This window comes from Erinaceus europaeus, unplaced genomic scaffold, assembly GCF_950295315.1.
Source record: "Erinaceus europaeus unplaced genomic scaffold, mEriEur2.1 scaffold_304, whole genome shotgun sequence".
Taxonomy (NCBI): domain Eukaryota; kingdom Metazoa; phylum Chordata; class Mammalia; order Eulipotyphla; family Erinaceidae; genus Erinaceus; species Erinaceus europaeus.
Genome location: NW_026647630.1, coordinates 74651 through 96641, shown reverse-complemented (window position 1 = coordinate 96641; position 21991 = coordinate 74651). Strand labels below are relative to the sequence as shown.

Genomic DNA, 21991 nt, shown 5'->3' with positions numbered 1-21991 from the left:
TTTTTAAAAATTTTTATTTATAAAAAGGAAACACTGACAAAACAATAAGATAAGAGAGGTGCAACTCCACACAATTCCCACCATCAGAACTCTGTATCCCATCCCCTCCCCTGATGGCTTTCCTATTCTTTATCCCTCTGGGAGTATGGACCCAGGGTCATTATGGGATGCAGAAGGTGGAAGGTCTGACTTCTGTAATTGCTTCCCCACAGAACATGGGTTTGGGTGTTGATAGGACGATTCTGGGGAAAGAGGTCTCCAGGACACATCAGTAGAGTCGTCTGCCAAAGGAATTCCAATTGGCATCATGATAACATCTGGAACCTGGTTGCTGAAAAAGAGTTAAGCTATAAAGCAGAACAAATTGTTGACCAATCATAAACCTTAAGGCTGTAATAGTACAGATGAAGATTGGGGGCTCTCCATTTTGTAGATAGCTAGTAGACCTGTTTTAGTTACATTCTGAAGGGTTCATGACTACTCATTTGTTTTTTTCTTTTTTCTTTTTTCCCTGAGCTTGACATCTGATATGCACGTGGATCCAAGTTATTGTCTGGAGAGATGATGTCATGACTCATCCCATAAGTTCTTTATCCAGTCATTTGTTGATGGAATTTAGGCTGTTTCCACTTTCGCTGCTGTGAATAATACAATTATGAACATAGGGGAGCATATGTCCCTTCAAGTTAGTGTTTGCATGTCCTTTGGATCATTCAAAAGAGTGGTATTGTTGGGTTAAAATGTTTGGGTTTGCTTAAGGACTAACCATACAGTCTTCCACAGGGGATGCACCAGTTTGCATTCCCACCAACAATGTATCAGAATCCCTCCCCCCTTTTTTCTTCTCTCTCTTTCTTTCTTTTCCTCTTTATTTCTTTATTTTTCTCTTTCTTTTTTTTTTTACCTCTAGGGTTATCACTTACATTATGAATTCACTGCTCCTGGTGGCCATTTTTCCCATTTATTTACTTATTTATTTTATTGATCATATTGCTCTGTCCATTTTTTCCTCCTTTTTCCAATGCCTGTGCTTCTTTTGTGGCAGTTGTTTGTGTTTCCAATTCTATTCTACCACTGATGAACTCATTTAGAGTTGAAGTTTTTTTTTTTTTTTTTTTTTTTTTTTTTTTCTGTAGGACTCTTTTTCATAATTCTTACAGTCAAGATTTGTTTCTGCATGTTTGGGACAGTTTTAATTTTTCCTCTATAATGAAAACTAATTTAGCATGGTAGAGTATTTGTGGCTGGTGATCTTTATCTTTTAGTACAGTGAATGTCATTCCATTCTCTTATTCCTAATGTTTGTGGCGAGAAATATGGGGGTTCTGCCTTTGTATGTCAAATTCTTTTTTCCTCTTGTGGCCTGCATTAGCTTTTCTTAGTCTTTGCTTTTGGTTCATTTTTCAGTGTTGTGTCCTGGTGAGGTCATTTTAAATTAAAAGTCCTGTGTGTTTACTGAGCTTCCTCTTATGTTTATATTTTTAGTATTTCTCAGCTTTGCAAAATTACTGCTCTGACTTCTTTGTACATGATCTCTGCTCCTTTCTTCTTTTCATCTTTAGATATTCTAGTAACTTTGGCTTTTTTTTTCTGATGGAGTCCACTGCTTAATACAGAATTTCTTCATTTTTCATAAGACTTTCCTCTACAAAATGCTTGCACTAAGAGAGTGTGGTGATTTTATCTTTTAACCTGGATATTCTCTTCCTAAAAATTATTCTATTTCCTAGGTATCCTGTGTAATCCCTAAAGCCCTCTAGAACATTCTTCACGTCATGTAACTCTATTCAAAGTTTTCTCTGTAAATTTTGTAGCTCTTTCATGAAATGTTCTCTAAGATTGTGTATTTGTGTTTATATATGATGCTTGGAGTCCACTTATTTATTTTTTAAAATTTTATTACTTTTATTTATTTATTTATTGAATAGAGACAGCCAGTAATTGAGAGGGAAAGCGGTGATAGAGAGGGAGAGAGACAGAGAAACACCTGCAACCCTGTTTCACCATTTGTGAAGCTTTCCCCCTGCAGGTAGGGACCAGGGGCTTGAACTTGGGTCCTTGAGCACTGTATCATGTGCGCTCCACCAGGTGTACCACCACCCAGCCCCAAGTCTTGGATTGCCTTAATAGTGTTTTCTGAGATCAAACTCAGACATTTTTTTCAAATCTTTTTGTCCATGTTTTGCTTAAATGTGGCATTTGCTGTTTACCCAGCAGATAACGCTGTTTCTCTTTTTTTGATTATGTCTTTGTGGGTTGAGCATCTATCATAGTCACTTGTGTGGTTTTAGAAAGTGAGTTTTTATTGCCTTGTTCCATATTTTATCTTGGGCTCTCATAGCCCATTTCCACCATATGAATAGGTACACAGCTTTTTATTCTGGTGAGTAACCTACTGTCCTCTGCAACTTGGACTAGTCCAGTGAGTTCTTCCCTGTGACTCAGAATAGTGCCAGCTTCCAAGTGTCAGTTCCTAGCTCAAAGTGTTTATGCAGGGCCTCCCTCCCCAATTCTGTACAGTATACACACTTTTGTCTCCTTGATTTTCTCCAAACCCCTTGTTAATGCAATGTTGTAATATTTCTTCCTCCTCCTCCTCCTCCTCCTCCTCCTCTTCGTCTTCTTCTTCTCCTTTTATCTGGTTGTTTCAGAGCATGATTTTTCAGTCACAGTTACTCCATGGCCACACCCCAGATGACTCAGCTATTCTCTTTTAGTATTTTGAATATTTGATTTGGGGCTGAATGGTGATGCACCTGTTAGAGTGCATGTATTATCAAGTGCAGTGACATTGTTGCTACCTGAAAAGGGAAGATTCACAAGCAGTGAAGCAGTGCTGCTGGTGTTTCTACTGTTCTTTCCCTATTTCCACTCTCCTATCAACTTATCTTTGACCTATCAATCAAAATAAGAAACATAAAAAACTATCCTACTTAATTCTAGGGTTTGTGATGAGAAATCTAAGAAAGTCAGATAGCCCTGTATGTCACTTTCTTCCTTTCCATAGCAGCCTGTAAAGTTTTTCTTCTTTTTTCTTTTATGTTTTTTTTAAATCTTTATTATTGGGTAGAGATGGAAATTGAGAAGGAAGGGGGGATATATAGATATATAGTGTCACAGAGACACTTGCAGCCCTGCTTCACAACTCGTGAAGCTTCCCCCCATAGGTGGGCACCAGCAGCTTGCACCTGGGATCTTATGCACTGTAGTGTGAGTGCTCAACTAGGTGCATCACTACCTTCCTCCCCATAATGTTTTTCTTTGTCTTAATTTTTTGATAATATTACTATAATATGTCTTAGAGCATTTTGGACTTAGAAACATGATATTTGTACAGGTTCCTGGATATGTATCTATGTTTTGAATGTTGTCTGTGTTTGATCAATTTTTATTGTGATTTCTTTGAATATGATTTCTGTTCCTTTCTCCCGCCCCCTCCTCCTCAAGTAGTCTAGTCACTCTTTCTTTTTTATGTTTTATTTTATTTTTTATTTACTTATTTTTAAAGGAGACATTAACAAAACCATAGGGTAGGAGGGGTACAACACCACACAATTCCCACTGCCAGATCTCTATATCCCATCCCCTCCCCTAATAGCTTTCCTATTCTTTATCCCTCTGGTAGTATGGACCCAAGGTCATTGTGGGTTGCAGAAGGTGGGAGGTCTGGCTCCTATAATTGCTTCCCCACTGAACATGGGCGTTGACTGGTTGATCCATACTCCCAGCCTGCCTCTCTCTTTCCTTATTAGGATGGGTTTTTGGGGAAGCAGAGCTCCAGTACTCATTGGTAGCGTCCTCTGTCCAGGGGATTCTGGTCGGCATCCTGCTGGCATCTGGAACCTGGTGGCTGAAAAGAGAGTGAGCATACAAAGCCAAACAAATTATTGAATAATTATGGAAGTAAAGACTGAAATAGTACAGATGAAGTGTTGAGGGGTACTTACTGCAGACTATTGTGTACTTTTGCTTTTCTCTGTAAATTTTATAGCTCTTTCATGAAATGTTCCCTAAGATTATGTATTTGTGTTTATATGTTATGCTTGGAGTCTATTTATTTATTTTTAAAAATTTGATTACTTTCATTTATTTATTGGACAGAGACAGCCAGAAGTTGAGAGGGAAAGGGGTGATAGAGGAGAGAGATGGAGAGACACCTGCAGCCCTGCTTTATCATTTTTGAAGCTTTCCCCCTGCAGGTGGGTACCAGGGGCATAAACGTGGGTCCTTGAGCACTATATCATGGGTGCTCCACCATCACCTGGACACATATCTTGAACTTTCTTAATACTGTTTTCTGAGATCAAACTCAGACATTTTTTTTCCAAATCTTTTTGTTGATGTTTTGCTTAAATGTGGTATTTGCTGTTTAGCCTGCAGATGACTCTGTTTCTCTTTTTTTTCATTATGTCTTTGTGGGTTGAGCATCTATCATAGTCATTTGTGTTGTTTTAGGCAGTGAGTTTTTATTCCCTTGTTCCAGACTTTATTTTGGGCTCTCATAGCCCATTTCCACCATATATTCGAATAGGTACACAGCTTTTTTATTATTTATTTTATTTATTTATTCCTTTTTGTTGCCCTTGTTGTTTTATTGTTGTAGTTATTATTGTTGTTGTCGTTGTTGGATAGGACAGAGACAAATGGAGAGAGGAGGGGAAGACAGAGAGGAGGAGAGAAAGATAGACACCTGCACACCTGCTACACCGCCTGTGAAGCAACTCCCCTGCAGGTGGGGAGCCGGGGTTCGAACCGGGATCCTTATGCCAGTCCTTGTGCTTTGCGCCACCTGCGCTTAACCTGCTGTGCTACAGCCCGACTCCTGGCCCACAGCTTTTGATTCTGTTGAGTAACCTGCTGTCCTCTGCTAATTAGACTAGTTCTGTGAGTTCTTCCCTGTGATTCAGAATAGTGTCAGCTTCCAAGTGTCAGTTCCTAGCTCAACATATTTATGCGGGGCCACCCCCCCAATTCTGTACAGTATACACACTTTTGTCTCCTTGATTTTCTCCAAACCCCTTGTTAATGCAATGTTGTAATATTCTTTCTTCTTCTTCTTCTTGTCCTTCTCCTTCTCCTCCTCCTCTTCCTCCTCCTCCATCTCTTCCTTCTCCTCCTCCCCCTCCTCCTCCTCTTCTCCCTTCTCCTCCTCCTCCTCCTGCTCCTCCTTCTCCTCCTCCTCCTGCTCCTCCTCCTCCTCCTTCTTCTTGTCCTTTTATCTGGTTGTTTCAGAGCATGATTTTTCAGTCACAGTTACTCCATGGCCACACCCCAGATGTCTCAGCTGCTATTCTCTTTTAATATTTTGAATATTTGATTTGGCGCTTAATGGTGGTGCACCTGTTAGTGTGCATGTATTATCAAGTGCAGTGACATTGTTGCTACCTGAAAAGGGAAGATTTACAAGCAGTGAAGCAATGCTGCAGGTGTTTCTCCTGTTCTTTCCCTATTTCCACTCTCCTATAAACTTATCTTTGTCCTATCAAACAAAATAAGAAACATAAAAAATTATACCACTTAATTCTAGGGTTTGTTATGAGAAATCTAGGGAAGCCAGAAAGCCCAGTCTTTGTATGTAACTTTCTTCCTTTCCATAGCAGCCTGTAAAGTTTTTTTTTTCTTTTATGTTTTTTTTAAATCTTTATCATTGGGTGGAGACAGAATTTGAGAGGAAAGGGGGAGATAGATAGATAGATAGAATCAGAGAGACACTTGCAGCCCTGCTTCACCACTCGTGAAGCTTCCCCCCGTAGGTGGGCACCAGCAGCTTGCACCTGGGATTTTATGCACTGTAGTGTGAGTGCTCAACTAGGTGCATCACTACCTTCCTCCCCATAATGTTTTTCTTTGTCTTCATTATTTGATAATTTTACTATGATATGTCTTAGACCATTTTGGACTTAGAAACATGATATTTGCACAGGTTTCTGGATATGTATCTATGTTTTGAATGTTGTCTGTGTTTGATCAATTTTTATTGTGATTTCTTTGAATATGATTTCTGTTCCTTTCTCCCCCTCCTCCTCCTCAAGTAGTCTAGTCACTCTTTTTCTTTTTTATGTTTTATTTTATTTTTTGTTTGTTTATTTTAAAAGGAGACATTAACAAAACCATAGGGTAGGAGAGGTACAACTCCACACAATTCCCACCACCAGATCTCTATATCCCATCCCCTCTCCTGATAGCTTTCCCATTCTCTATCCCTCTGGGAGTATGGACCCAAGATCATCGTGGGTTGCAGAAGGTGGAAGGTCTAGTCTCTATAATTGCTTCCCCACTTTACATGGGCACTGACTGGTAGATCCATACTCCCAGCCTGCCTCTCTCTTTCCTTATTAGGATGGGTTTTTGGGGAAGCAGAGCTCCAGGACTCATTGGTAGTGTCCTCTGTCTAGGGGAGTTTGGTCGGCATCCTGCTGGCATCTGGAACCTGGTGGCTGAAAAGAGAGTGAGCATACAAAGCCAAACAAATTATTGAATAATTATGGAACTAAAGGCTGGAATAGTGCAGATGAAGTGTTGGGGGGTTACTCACGGCTAACCCTTGTGTACTTTTGCTTTCAGGTATATATTTTAACCTAGTTTATGGATATGTGTGAACATATGCTCTATCTCAGGGGACCTGGTCTATATCTAGGATTTGGGACTTTGTTAGAAAGTGAACCATGTGGAATGGAATTAGAGAATACTATGAAAGGAAAGGTGTCACCTGAGTAATGAAGCTAAAGTGTTGTCATTCCACACCTGAAGTCTCTGGACACAGTCTGAAGTGAAGCCTGCTGAGGTGGCACTCGAGTTGATTAGGTTGTGATCAGCGGATGCAATGTTATTTTATATGACTTGAGAGAAGCATGCAGGAAATCATGCCTCACCCTGAGTTCCAGGACTAGGGGAAATATAGGCTCTATAGTGGAAATGTGAGGTTCCTGCTGTCTTAGGGTTCAAGAAGATGATGGATAGTCGTTGTTATCATCACAATATTTGGTAATTGGGTTAACTTTAATAAGTCCCTCTGTTAGGATTTGCTGTACAAAACCCAACATCTTGTATATAGCTGTGGCACTGGTTGCTTCTCCCTGGTCTAGACTTTTGAGTCAACATATCAATGACTCAGCCTATGTATTAAAAAGACTCAGTCTGTGTTTTAAAAAGTTCAAGACATGCAATCAATTTTCCCCATCTCATATTAATTAAATAGTGATTTATATGACTACAATTTAATGGAAGTGTACACCACCATAGACACCATTCCCACCACCAAAAGACCCTGTCCCCTCCCACTCCCCTGCCGCCCCAGAAGCCGAATGCCCACCCTCCCCCTCCCTCACCACAGGGTTTTTACTTTGGTGCCCTACTTAAATTTAGTCAGATCCTGCTTTTAGTTTCTCTTTCAGATCTTCTCTCTCAACTTTTGTTGATGAGTGGGATCATCCCATACTCATCTTTATCTTTCTGACTTAGCTCACTTAACTCCTTCTAGCTCTGTCCAAGATGGGTCAGAGAAGGTTCCTTTCTTGTTCTTAATAGCTACATTAATAGTATTCCATTGTGTATATATACCACAGCTTTCTCAGCTACTCATCTGTTGTTGGGCACCTAGGTTGCTTCCAGGTTTTAGGCATTATAAATTGTGCTGCTATAAACATAGGTGTACACAGGCATCTTGGCTCTGCCCCCTCCAGTCACTCTTATATTTGTCTTTCTGATGGAGCTTTCTGTTTAAGGTTGAATTGCTTACTATTTCCCAAATCATTCCTTACCAACATCTTAGAATTCACAGACCAAGACTGAGTATTTGAGGGTGTGTGCTCTTATAGCCCTGGTAATCTCTGCTTCTCATGATTTATTCTATTTCCTAGATCAAATACTTGAACCATAACTGCACTCAAATTGTCCTTAACTCACTGTAACCCTAGGGTTTTTTTCTTTCTTGCTTTCTAGTCTTTTTCATGAACCCTATTTGTTGTTACTCTTTTGTACTCTGTAACTCTTTAATATAATCTCTAAATTCCTGGATATTTTTCTGCATATGTTTAGATTCTTCAAGCACTCTCATAATATGTTTTCTTAATCCTATCCTTGATATGTTCTCCAGATGTGTGTATATCTACTTGTCTGTAAGCACTGCCATTGTGATAGCTTGGTTCCATCTCAATTTTCACTGTCAGTCCAGTTTCTTTTGTTGAGCCACCAGTTAGGTTTGTGGCTGCAGTGTTGGATTTCCCTGTTTATATTTCAGAATGTTAGCAGAGTGAATCTCTCTCTCACCCTTTTTCTGCCTACTGGTCACTTGTGCCTGCACCCACCTATGGCTAAGTGAGTTTCTTTAGAAGCCCCAGCTGTGTTTTGATGAGATATCAGGTGATTTTTTTCATTGTCTTTTCTAATGTTGTTTTTTTTTTTTTTTTTGGGGGGGGGGGCGGCGGCTTAGCCATACAGTTGTTGCTACTCTATGGTCATGCCTTTGGAATTTCCCTTGGTGCTTTCTCTTTTAATTATGGGCAAATTTGAAAAACTGTTCCCTTAGTTAGTACATATGAGGTGTTGTTGAACTCGGAGAGATAAGGAGAATCTCTACAATTGATACTTGACTCAAAATTGGCAATATCAGTGTATTAACTATATTGAGGGGTATTTATAGTGACAGATTCTCCTCTTGAATTAAGAATATTTAATAACAGATACTACTGGATTGAGGTATGCATTCTCAGGAAACACTTGACATTTTTGACACAAGTTCTCCATGCATGCAAGGATTTTGATTTCAGTCCTCAGGATTTCAGAGATACTCCAAGAGAACAAACTTCCAACATATCTGATTCTCATGGTCTTTTCTGTATTCTTTACAGGACTTCCCAGTGGAACATGTCAGTGGTAAGTACTCTGAATCCTTCAGCAGCTGAGGACACAATATAGACAAGTCTTGGGGGGCTTGCCTGTGAGTTTTAGTTTCTCCAAAGCCCTGACTCCATGGTGGGAATGGCTCAGGGTCTATACTGATGGAAAAGCTCACTTCCAGAGAGCTAAAGTGGCCCCATTTTCTCAGACTATGGAGTAGTTATGGTCATAGGTGCAGTGGGTCTGTGTGTTACATTATGTTATCATAGCACTAAAAGGTTTTATTACTTCACAGAATACTTTGATGTCTTTAAATACAAACCACAGCTATCATGAAATAATTCACATGAGAAATGCAAAATGGAACAGAGTGAGCCAAAGACACACTATAGAAAATTAGACTTTGGGAGTCGGGCTGTAGCGCAGCGGGTTAAGCGCAGGTGGCACAAAGCACAATGACCGGCATAAGGATCCCGGTTCGAACCCCGGCTCCCCACCTGCAGGGGAGTCGCTTCACAGGCGGTGAAGCAGGTCTGCAGGTGTCTATCTTTCTCTCCCCCTCTCTGTCTTCCCCTCCTCTCTCCGTTTCTCTCTGTCCTATCCAACATCGATGACAACAACAATAATAACTACAACAATAAAACAACAAGGGCAACAAAAGGGAATAAATAAATAAAATAAAATACTAAAAAAAGAAAATTAGACTTTATACATGACAATTACATGTCCCTCTTTTACTGTGCAGCTGAGCTGGACAATCCACTTCTGTGTGCACTACAACAAAATCTGTGCAATTTATTTATTTAATTTTATTAAATAGTGGAGGTGTGTCTGTGGTTTCTGCAATGTAATCGAAAGTGTGTATTAACTGCCCACCATAAATGTCTCATTTTCCCAAATTTCAGTGGCAATGGTATACATTTTTAAGGGAAGATAGGATACAACAGATATGAGATATAGAATTTCTGACTTTTTTTTTAGAGTGTGATTTTTAAATTTTTTTTACCTTTTTATTTTTTTTTTCTTTTGCCTCCCAAGGTTGTTGCTGGGACTTGGTGCCTAAACTATAAATCCACTGCCCCTGGAGGCTATTTTTTTTCTTTTGTTACCCTGGTTGTTTATCTTTGCTGTTGTTGCAGTTGTTGGATAGGACAGAGATAAATGGAGAGGGGAGGGGAAGACAGGGTGAGAGAAAGACAGACACCTGCAGACCTACTTCACCGCCTATGAAGTGACCCCCTGCAGGTGGGCAGCCAGGGGCTGGAACCAGGATCCTTATGCATTGTGCCATGTGTACGTAACCTTCTGTGCTACTGCCTGGTCCCCAGTATTCTTTCATCTTCAGTGTCCCATTTTTTGCCCATGTACCCAACTTGTTATTAATTATTCACTTTTTTGTTTTCCATTAAAATTTACATAGGTTTGACTCCTGAGTTATATCTCATGACACAACCATAATGTTATACTGATCCATTCATATGTTAACTCTGAGTCAAACTCTCAGGTAAAATGATAGCCTCAAATTAAAGTGTTAAAAAAAACAAAAACAGTTCAGTTAGCAGATCAGTTTTATTAGTAGAACAACACCCTTATTTGTGTGATTTTGAAAAGTAAAGCAAGCTTTTCTTTCTAGTTTTAATTTTATTATAATTCTATGGCAAATGTTCTTTCTCTGAACTGATTGTTCACAACAAATAGTTCTGTTTTCTGAACTGATTACCTACCTCAATATGTAGTTGAAGTTCATGTCTAAAGTCATCTTCTCTCAACTTGTTCAAGTAATTTAAGATCCAAGTCAGTAAAGGCTGGAATGGCTTGTGTCTTATGGACTCTAGTCTGTTACATGCAGCATGGGATACATTGCACAGATTTTGTTGTAGTACACACAGCAGTGGATTGTCCAGCTCAGTTGCATAGTAAAATAAGGACATGGGATTGTCATGTAAAAAAAGTCTAATTTTCTGTAGTGTGTTCTTGGCTCACTATGTTCTATTTTGCATTGCTCATTTGAATTATTTCATGATAGCTGTGGTTTGTTTTTAAAGACATCAATGTCTTCTGTGAACTAATAAAACCTCTTTATCCTGTGATAACATAATGGAAGTTTTTATTAAAAGTCAGGTAACTCCTTAGGGGATCTACTTAGGGGTCTGGGACATTTTTCCTTAGAATAAGCATATGATTTCCCCATAAATCTGTGGGATTCAGAGTGTGTTTGTTGTGGTTGTGACAGCAAGAGTAAACAGTCTGCCATGCTATTGACTGGGAGCTGAATTCTGAGTTTCCTAGGGAGAGTAGCCCTTACTGAGGAATCAGAAGGAGGAAGGATGTGAGACACCTGGGAGGGTAAAGGTTCTGGGAGGATGGTCACTGTAGGACCTCAGCCTCTCCCTCAAGAGGAACACTAAGCCTTCATAAGACACTGAGTCTTTCTAAAGCCCACTCAGTCTGGTGGCCATTGATGCACAATGTGATCAGATTTTGACTGTGAATAAAGGATACTAGCCACTGACTCTTTGGTAATAAATTTCCCTGAACATCTGTTGCAGTCCACAGAGTCATCAATGATGGAACAGAGGTGGTAGCTCTGAACATACAAGCAGCCCCAAGAGATGAGTAGAAATGACCTTACTGTTTTGACTCTAGGGCCATTGTTGTAATATGTTCATTATTAACACTATTTTAGACACAAATGCTGAGTCATTGCTAGGATTCATGAACTGATCCATTAAATTATGGAACTCAAAGAGATAAATGTCTGAAGTAGAGAAGCCAAAATTTGACCTCAGTTATGTGACATGCTCAGCTGTACTTAGCACACTGACAAGGCTGCCTCTGTCCTTGGAGTCAGTAGGAGCCTCCTAAGCTGCACCATACTGTGTGTGTAATTCTGGAAATGCCTGCATCTATAGTGAGCCCCTTAGAGGGACCTACTATCTAGCATTACTTCCCGTTGCCTGCCTGTTCACACAATCTGAAGGAACCATCAACATATATTTTCATACCGTGTGCACTGAAACAGGTGTGCTGCCACCTGACCCCCATATTATTATTATGACAACTCACAGAAGACCCAGGCATTCTGAATAGCTCATACTTGTGACTTCAGTGAGGTAACATTTAGAAATAGCTGTTAACATAATTTCCAGTTCTAGAGTCTTCCTCAGCATTGGCATCAAAACAGGAATCCATAGGTATTTAGTGAGATTTTGTCACTATTGCCAAAAGCAGTGGAAGCACTCAAATCCTGAAGGACACACCCTAGAAGGACTATTTAGTTACTAAATAGGAATCAGCATCTTTGATGCTCTTGAAAGAGCTTTGACAGTTTGACAAGTTCTGTCTTGTATGTGTTCAAGTTACAGAGAGCAGAAGGAGCTTACAGCCCACTGTGCTGAGCTATCCCTTCATTGGATGAACTCTGTTGGCATGGGGGGGCATCCAAGCCAGTGACTACAAAGACATGCAAAGCAAAGGATGGTCAATATGATTTCTTTAGTGATGATTATGTTTATAGTTTCAGATGAGATTAGGCCTGTTCTGGGTGGTATGACCATATGTCATTTACAATTTTAGTACATTACCATCTCCCTGATGAAGTGCTTGTATAAAAACTGAGGAATAATTAAGCAGCAATGGGGGCTGGGTGGTGGCACGCCTGTTGTGCACACATGTTTCAATGCACAAGGACCCAGGTTCAAGCCCTGGTCCTCACCTGCAGGAGGAAAGCTTTACAAGTGGTGAAGCAGTGTTGCAGGTGTCTCTCTTTATTTCTCTCTCTCTATCACCAATCCATGTTGATTTCTGGCTGTCTCTGTCCAATAAGAAAAAATATAATTAAAAGATGAAATAAGCAGTAATGCATTAGAATGTAATACCTGGATTATAATGTAATCCCATCCATGAGATTGGCGCAGTGGTAAAATCCTGTAAGACTTGTGAGGAATGAACTGACAGTATGTGTGGGTCTCCTGAGGCGGAATAGGTGAAGATGTTAGTATTGGGTGTGAAGCTTCTCTGTCATTTAAACAGTGGCATGTAGTTCCTTGTCATGAGTGGAAGGTACTTGGTAGTTTTCAGATGTTTTTCACTGCAAAGCCTGGGCTGAGTGTCTCCTGTCTTTTCTCTCCTCTTTTTGCCCCATGAAGAAGGAGAACAGGCTGCCAGCACTCCAGTGCTTGTCTTCGGATCCAATGACCTGTATACTCCAAATTTAGGTAAGTCCCTCTGCAATACTTAGGTTATACAATACTGTGTCACTTGTGTTTATTATGAAAATGTTTTACCAGACCCTTTGTGTCTGGTTAATTTCACATCCCTCAAAATAACTGCCTGCAAACATTGTCCATCAGTATAGTTCCCTTCCTCTACCCTTTGCACAGGCCCCAACCCATCTGTCTACACCCCTACACACCCCACCCCTATCTGTCTCCCTTTTGTGTATTCTCCTTCAAGTGTGCTGAAATTGGCCTCAAGTTTATTAATGTTTCACCCTCATTTTTCTTTTCTTTCTTTCTGGAAATCCACTTATGAGATCATCTCACTTTGCCATCTTCTGGCTTATTGCACTGATCCTTGCTAGATTCTCTCATGTGTGGCATCAGACAAGATGTCCTAACAGCTCACATCTGAGTTGTATTCTGTATGTGTGTGCCTTTAAAGATAATACTGTAGAGCTCCCTGAAGAACTAGGTTCTTGGGTTGATGAGATCCAAGAGATACCAGTTAGGAAAACTCCCTGAATATGGATGACAGGGGTGTGGGGCATTGAGTTAGACCTTCTGTTTTTGAGAGTGTGAATGGGAGCTGTGACACCAGAAAGACAAAGAAAAGTATTTCAGTTTCCTTTTGTTCTCTCCTATTTTAGTGCCATGTAAGGAAGAATTCTGCCTTTAATTTCATTGCAAAGAGCTAGAATGGTCTGCTCTGCTTTGGGAATTCAATGTGATCACACATGGAGACCAGAAATATTTCTTGGCTACTTTAAATCATGGGGTCCTTGGATTTATTTAGATAGAAATCTCTAGGAGTGAAACAGGAAACTATTAGGGTGGGTTCAAATTGACCTGTAGTGAAAACATAGGAAACACAACTCTCACATGCATTTGGACCAGAAACACAGTTTTCTCATGTGCCAGGTGTGAGAGTTAGACACAACAATCTGAGCTCTGCTGATCATGGGCAGATGTCAGGTGCAGTTTGTGGGAACTAATCAATGCAGTGTTCATGGCACAGCTGGTTTAGAATGCCCTAAATTCCTTTGGCTGATAAGCCCTCTCATGGTCATTTGGGTTGGTCATGTGAAAGCAGGAGGGAGAGGGTGAAGAGTGATAATGCAGAGGAAGATGACAGGGGACCATACTTCTCTTCCTGGGAGTCTTTGTTTAGCAGACTCTGTATGGTGTTTAGGATCAGGAGTTGAGACATGGACAGAAAGTGCTGCACCTGCATTTATGTTTTCCTCTTTGTTCCATTACTTAACTAAGGCATAAGTTCTTTCCTAGAAGTGTTGGAGCCAGAACATTTGATACAGATAGTAATCAGGGATCTTAAATGAGGTTCTAATGCTTGGCCTCAGTTTCTCTGGGGTGTCTCAGAATGAGATGTCTTCCACTCCCCAAGGAAACAAAAATATTCCTGTCCTAGATTCCCAATTAGTACAGGAAAATGGACAAGACACTTCAAAATTCCAAATAACATTTCCATGAATGAGGATGGATTGGCTCCGTTCCTCACCTGTGCCCCTTGATGACTGATGTGGAAATCATATGTAGCTCACAGATATTCTCCATGGTGATGAAGCATCAGGCCTGTGCCAAGATGCAAAGTCCATGTCCTTAGTCCCCTGTCCACTAGTCACCCAAGTCCCCTTTCTGCTTTAACCACTAATAAGAGTCAAGCTTATTCCTCCAGATCTCCTAGTACCCAAAAATTTTATAGCATTGAAGAGTCACTGGTATCATTTCCTGCAGATCTAGCATTTACAGAGTTGTTTTTTTTCCTTCTCATACTGAAACTAATTGCTCTAAATGGTTTCACATGACAGGCAGAGGACTTAGGCAGAGATCCCAGGCTCAGCCAAGTGCACTTCTGCTTTTCTAGGTGTTTTGTTCAAATAGAGTATTTGTGTACAATTGTTTTGTGGTTTTACCGTTTTTGGTTAGGGGATTTAATAGATCTATATTCCCACTTTGTTATTCGTAGCATATATATTTCATAGCATCTTCAGGATTGATTTATTATAATAGCTTTATATTTAAAATATTTTATTTATTTTATTTTAATGAGAGACAGATAAAGAGAGAGGAGATACAGAGTGAAATACCAGAGCACTGCTCAATCTGACTCATAGTGGTACTGGAGATTGATTGAGACCTTGGAGCCTCAGATTTGAAAGTCTTATGTGAGAAGGTTTTATGCCTCCATATAGTCTGAATGACAGTGCAGAAGGATACAGTGGTCTTGGTTGAAAGCCTTTCTCATTGAGTGCTCAATATATACCTTGCCATTCTCTTCTGGCCTTGACATTATCTTCTTGCCTTTAGAGTTTGTGTGGAGAAATCAGATAATCTTGTGGGTTTTCCTCTGTAAGTGACTCTGTGTTTTTCTCTTTCAGCCTTCAGGATCCTTTCTTTACCCTATTCCTTTTCATTCTAAATATGGTATGTCTTGGTGTCTTTAGTTCTGGGTCAGTTCTGTTTGGGACTCTCTTGGAATCTTGGACCCTTATGACTTTTATGTCGTTTATAGAGTATGGAAGTGCTCAACAACTATCCTCTAGAATGCTATTTTCCCCTTCCTCTCTTTCTTCCTCTTGCAAGCCAGTTATATGTACATCACTTGTTTTCAAGTCACCCCATGTTTCTGTTGTTTTCTGTATCTCTTAATCTCTTTTAGTTTTGTTTTTTTTTCTTTTTAGTTTCCTCTAATTGATCCTTAGTCTTGCTAATTCTGATTTCTGCTTCAATTATTCTGCTCTCTTTCTCCTCTGGTGTTTTCTGTAGCTCAATATTTTGTTACCCAGTTCAGATATGTATATGTTTGTTCAGCTAGTTGTGCTCTTACCTCAGCTACTTCAGTTTTCATTTCTAATTACCTCCATGTAGTGTTTTCTTTGAGAGTCTCATTTGTTGTTTCCCTATTTCTGATATTACTTTCAGAAGCTTTCCTCAATCCTGTAATTATTGCATCTATTAGTGTTTGGATGTTTTCCTCATTCATATTTGCTTCTAGCTTTTTTGGATTTTTTTTCCGGGCTTTTTTCCTAGTTCATTTCTCCAATGTTTCTTTTTGATTTGACCATTATCTTTGGTGTGTTATGAATTTTACACAAAATAGCTCCAGTCATGCATGCAGTTGGTTAGTGTTCAGTACTTATAAGAAATTTACATAAATTTCCTGGGTGTTGATATTTATATATGGTGTGAGGTGGTTTCTGGTCGGTTGGTTCCTGGATCCTTGAAGCTGGTCGCCTCTGGCCCCTGATGTGCTTCAGTACTGGGTGGAGCTGTTAGTCTAATGTTGATACAGCTGCTTTTGCAATATGGAAGGTAAGGTATGTTCAAACTGAAGAGAAAAGTGGATTGGAATAGCAAGATGGCACCTCCTTATGTTGAGAATAGCTTTTACAGGCTTGAAGGGTCCCCCATCACTACTTTTCAATCCACTGATCACAATTCCCTGGATTGACTTGTGTCTAAGTAATGTACTTAAGAGTTCACAGTTGCAAATATTAGCAGTTGTTTTCCTTTTACCTCAATCCATGAGGTGAAGCACAATGAATTTTAAACCATTGTGATGTTGATGGAATTTTGTATGTTATCCCTGTGGGCTATGGGATCCTGAGGGCTTTTTAACTGTAAGTAGATTTTTCAGCTTAATCACTCACTGGAGACCAAAAGATAAAACAGGGTGAAAGATAAGATAGCACAATGGTTATGCAAGAGACTCATGCCTGAGGGTCCAAAATCCCAGACCCAATTCCCCTGTCCACTGCCAGCCAGACCCAAGTAGCACTCTGTGGCCCAGTGAGTTTCTGAATAAATTCTGGTTATATTTGTTGAGATTTGAGGTGATTCTTCACCATTTTTCCTAGCTGATCAGGAAAACATTGCAAAATGGCTCCTACTTTCTAGCCACACTTCTTGACCACTGGGAGGGTAGATTTCATCTTGAATCACCTGGCCATTCTGTGACCTTGATACCAATATCGGGTTTCCCTGCTGCTGTTCCATCCTCTAAGGGGAAAAAGCAATGGGGACTCACAGTTGTAAATTAGCAAATTTTAGATGATTTTCTCCTCCCTTCAAAAGTGTTTCTATTGGTAAAACTCACACCAGAAGTGATAGGTCAGCTGGCAAACTCTGACTGGTACTAGCCACTCCTGAATATGCCTAGGAATCTCTCTCTCAACCCCTCTCTGTCAATAAGCCACACATTTTTGCACTCACCTGTGGCTTGGTGGGTATTTGAAGAGATCCTTGTCTTGTGGAGTTCTCAAGTGATCCTTATTGCTTTTCAAGCATGAAAGTCATGAGGCCTTCTCCCCAGCCCTGATTTTTTTTTTTAATAAGGGAAACACCTGTGGACTTTGGACAACTTCTCCACTCCCACTCCTCCTCTGAGAACTGCTGTTCTTTACTACATCTGTGTGTATTTCATAACTTTAGATTCTCCATAAAATTGGCTGTGGTATTTCCTTCAGAACCTCACTTCTATTCCTGAGCATGGTGTTCATTCATGTTTCACAAATGAAAGGTTACTAATCTTTGTAAAGACTTTTTTTTTGTAAAATGCAGTATGTCTTTGTCAGATCCCTGCTGTGGGACTTTGGTATGTTTCATGGCTTCACAATTGTGAATATTGTTGGGATGAGTTGTGGAAGGCATAGATCTCTTTTTAGGTACAAATGACATTCCTTAGAAGTGGATAGTTTAGTCAGTAGCAGTTTGCTTGATAATTTGGGGAATGTCCAAATGTTTTTCAATCTATAACAGGCTACCTGTCTTATTTGGTTGTTCACTTCAGTCAGATATAAAGGGCATTATGAATGTGCTGGGACAATGTGATCAGGTTTTGTGTTCAAAGAGATGCTTACTATTTTCTGTGTTCTAAGGGATGCCAATAGCTTTCTCTATTTTCATTTTTCCATGAATGTTTATTGAAGAGGAATCCAGCCCTGTGTTCACATATCCTCAGAAGTGGGCCATTCCAGTCAGGGACTGTCTGAAACCTCTGTCAGAGAAGAACAGTTTGATAAACGGTGTGTAGAAATGTTTTCATTGAATTGTTCAATGGCCATTTTTGTAGTATGTTCATTGTTACATAGTTCACACAATGTTAGACAATTTTCTGGAGTCATGGAAAGTCAGGAACTCAAACATATAATGTATAAAGTACAGAAGCCAAAATGTAAATCAGACATGTGGCCTCAGGCTGATTCTCTGAAATGCTCAGCTGTACTTAACACACTTAAAAGGCTCTCCCTGACCATGGGGACCCGCCCAGCTTGTTCCACAGTCTGTATGTAATTCTGACAATACCTGAGTCCACAATGAGCCCCCTCCCCCACTATCCTTCATTGCAAATGGACTTCCTGTTCATAGCCCCCATGGGAGCCCTCATCATATTAGTAGTGTGACAGATCACAGAAGATTCTGGGATTCTTGTCACCTCAAAGATATGACAATTATGAAGTTCCAATTAGAAATATCTTCACTTGTAATGCTAAGTTATATCTCAGTTCCTAACACCAGGTCATTAAGTGAATAAAGAGATATTTAGTGAGTTTTTTTCCCTTATAGCTGTGAGCAATAGAAAGGCTCAAATCCTGAGAGACATAGTTAGCAGAAATAGGAGCTCACAGCAACATTTTGTTATGAAGATGCCATCAGCATCATTGTCTCAGTGCTGTTGTGGAGCTGTAGGAGACAGAGCTCTGCTTTACACATAAGAAGATAGAGTAGCTGCTCATCCACTTCTAAACTATCCTGAAGCTCTTCTTATTTCACTGGATGCACTTTGCTGGGATAGAGGGACTTTTACACAGTGACTGACTGCACTGACATGCAGAGCAAAGAATGTGCCAGAATAATAGTGTATCTACAATAATGACTTTCTACTTTAGTGTACTACAACCTCCCACAATGAATTGTTTCTCTAAAAACTGGAAAGTGATTGAGAAATACAGTTCTAGAATGTCTTTATGTAACTGGATCCTGCCCATGAATTTAGCTCTATGTTAAATCTGATAGAAATTGTGATAAAGGTATTGCCAGTATATGGTTGCACTGGGACAGAAAGACTTGAACATGACAAGCTGATGTAGCACTTAAGGCTTCTGGGAGATATGGCTAAGGACTAACAGTCAATAGTAAAGACTCCTTCCCCCCCCCACAAAAAAAAAAAAACAACAACACTGAGCTGGACCTCCAAAAAGCCACTGAGCTGATGCATCTCTCTTATTTGTAATGATGGCATGTAACTGAATCTCCTTTGTGGATGATTCTCTGCTATGGTTTCAGATTAAGTTTTCCTGTAATTCAGTGTCTCAGTTTTTTATTTATTTATTTATTTTCCCATGCCTGCCTCCCCTAAGATGCTAGCATTCAGTTGCTTGAATTTGCAATCATAATTATACCTCATCATTTTGAGTGTGTCTGGCTCTGCAATAACTTTCTCATTCATTCGTGTCTTTAAAGATTGCATTTTGGAGTCACTTGAGGATTTGCCCACAAGTGAAGAATTTCCAGGTAGGAACAGCCACTGAGGTTAGTCCTATTGGAAGGAGATACAGAATTTCTACTGCCATTTCTGAGGCCAGGAGTGAGTAATGAGTCAGATAGAGAAAGGAAATAACAGTGAGAATCAATGTGGGTATATATATTTTTTCATATTGCCTGATATCATAGGATGAAGAATTACGTCCTAGGTGTCAGTGCACAGTTTATATAATAACCATCTTTTCTTGCTTTGGTAGGTAACTAAATATCCTAAGAGTCCTATCTTTGCCTGAGCATTTCAATCTGTTGGTTATCTTGGTTATATTTGGTGAGAAATCCCTGAAATGAGGCACATGCTCATTAGTTTGGGTTTCCTCCTCACCTGTCATAGAAAGAATCTGAAGACACCATCTCTTTTTAAAATTTTTGGGGTTAATTATTTAGAGTAAACAATAAATACAGTTGTTGATATAAGTGTAAAGTTTCTTAGTTTTCTGCAAAATGCTGTAACCCAATAGCTGAGTCCTCTTCCACCATCACATACCAGGACCTATCCCCCTCTTCTAGAGCCCTTTGCTTTGTTGCAATACACCAAACAGTTCAAGTTCTGTTTTCTGTTTTCCCTTTTGTTCTTATTACACAAGTCCTATGAGTGAGATCATCTTGTCCTCATCCTATTCTTTCTGTCTTGTCTTACTTAACATGATTCCCTCAAACTTCATCCAAGATGAGGTGAAAAAAATGAATTCTTTATTCTTTTTTTTTGTGTGTGTGGTGAAGTCTGACATTTATTTTATTTTATTTTATTTTATTTATAAAAAGGAGACACTTGACAGAACCATGGAATATATCACAGTTCTTTTGAATTAAGAGAAGGATGTTTTATAGTGTAAATTTCTGAAAGTTATCATTATGCTATTTGTTGAACTCTTTCCCTAAACATTGTATTTAAATAAAATTACATGATTAAGATAATTGAAAGTATCTGGGGAAATGCATGAATGACCCGTGTGTCACAATTTGTTTAGACTTTCTTATCCAAAAGCTAGTTTTATCAGGCCTACAAGAGGGCATGAGTTGACAGGGGATAAAGGGATGCTCAGTTTTGAAATAATGGGTTAGTTGCATTTTGTGTGTCTAGCTGAATCAAATATTTCATCATAGGTTGCCTAGTTAACTTGGGAATGTTATCCTCACCATTGTCATTGCTCACAAATATGAGCCCCCCCACTTTGCTAAGTTGTATACTTTCATACCTGTACATGTGTATGAAAGTAGTATTTTTTGAAAGTTCACTTAGTAAAACTATCTTAGTTTCTCTTAGTAAAACTACCTGTAGTTCATCCATTTTCTCCAAACTGGTGAAATATTTTTTCAAAGGCCAAGTAATATCCTATTGGGCATATACCCTATAACTTCATTTTCCAGTCATATTGGTGTGGTCACTTAGGTTTTATTTCACATTTTAATTATTGGTATGTTGTAGCTATGAATAAGCAACTGCATATACCACATAGTAGTGTTTTTGTTTCCTTTGGATATGTGCCCTGGAGTGGTATTATAACCTTCCAGTTGGAAAATGGACTGACTGTTGCTCTGTCCTTCTATCTCCATTAGAGGGTTCTGATACAGGTGTCTTCAGTGGTGGATCAGAGGGAGATGTGTCTTCATCTGACACTGAGGTAAGCTCACATGATATACAAATATTGTTACTTGGATTCTTTTAAAATTGAGTTTCACTTATAGAACTATGACTGCATTCATATTAGACTATAATGGTAAATGTTGTCTGCTTGGTTAGTAATAGTAGATGAAAATTAGTAGTGGGATGAGAAATTTTGCTCAAGAGGATTTACCTGATGGAATTAAAAGTATTGTGTTATGCATGTATCAGTGGACTTGAGATGAGGATCCTCTAAGGAAAGCTCATGCCTTTCCCTGGGGTCTGCTCTTGCTTGGTAGGGGCCAATTTGCCTCTATTTGGTTTGGAACAGTCACCTACAGATCAAATACACAGGACACAAGATGCTCAGGTGCTCACATTGTTTTCTGTTTTCGTTGCAGGTAGCACATACTTCTACCTCAAAGAGTAAGTGTTCTGGGCTTACACTCTTGCTGAGGACAATGTGAGGTCTTGGTTGGGGTGTGGGGGGTGGGCAGTCAGTGCTTGGTGGTGTCTTCACTCTGGAGAGCCAGCCTGGTCCCAGGTCTCTGGTAGGAATGGTGGTTGAGGAGGTGAGGAAATAGCACATTTCTTATGAAAGTGATGTTCAGACCTCTCAGTCCATGGAGACATATATTCTCTAAAATTATTTGCACTGGAGGTGGGTATCTCTACTATTTCTCTAGTCATATGAGTGTTTGTATACATAAAAGGGAGTCTGAGAAAGAGAGTACAGAAAACTAGAGATGTATGTTTCTCCAGGTGAGTT

General features: G+C 39.6%; 1 protein-coding gene across 5 annotated transcripts in view; it reads left to right on the top strand.

The window, feature by feature from the left end:
- Positions 1-21991, top strand: part of LOC132536399 (uncharacterized) — a 53614-nt gene that overhangs the window by 10633 nt on the left and 20990 nt on the right. For all 5 annotated transcript variants that reach the window (XR_009547993.1, XM_060184191.1, XM_060184193.1 and 2 more), the window contains exons 3-8: positions 8850-8874; positions 12987-13055; positions 18005-18100; positions 19539-19589; positions 21177-21241; positions 21624-21648. Coding sequence is in view for 4 of the 5 variants with exons in the window: in XM_060184191.1 (XP_060040174.1) it covers positions 8850-8874; positions 12987-13055; positions 18005-18100; positions 19539-19589; positions 21177-21241; positions 21624-21648 (331 nt within the window). In the remaining variant the exon portion in view is untranslated. The remainder of the gene's footprint in view (positions 1-8849; positions 8875-12986; positions 13056-18004; positions 18101-19538; positions 19590-21176; positions 21242-21623; positions 21649-21991) is intronic.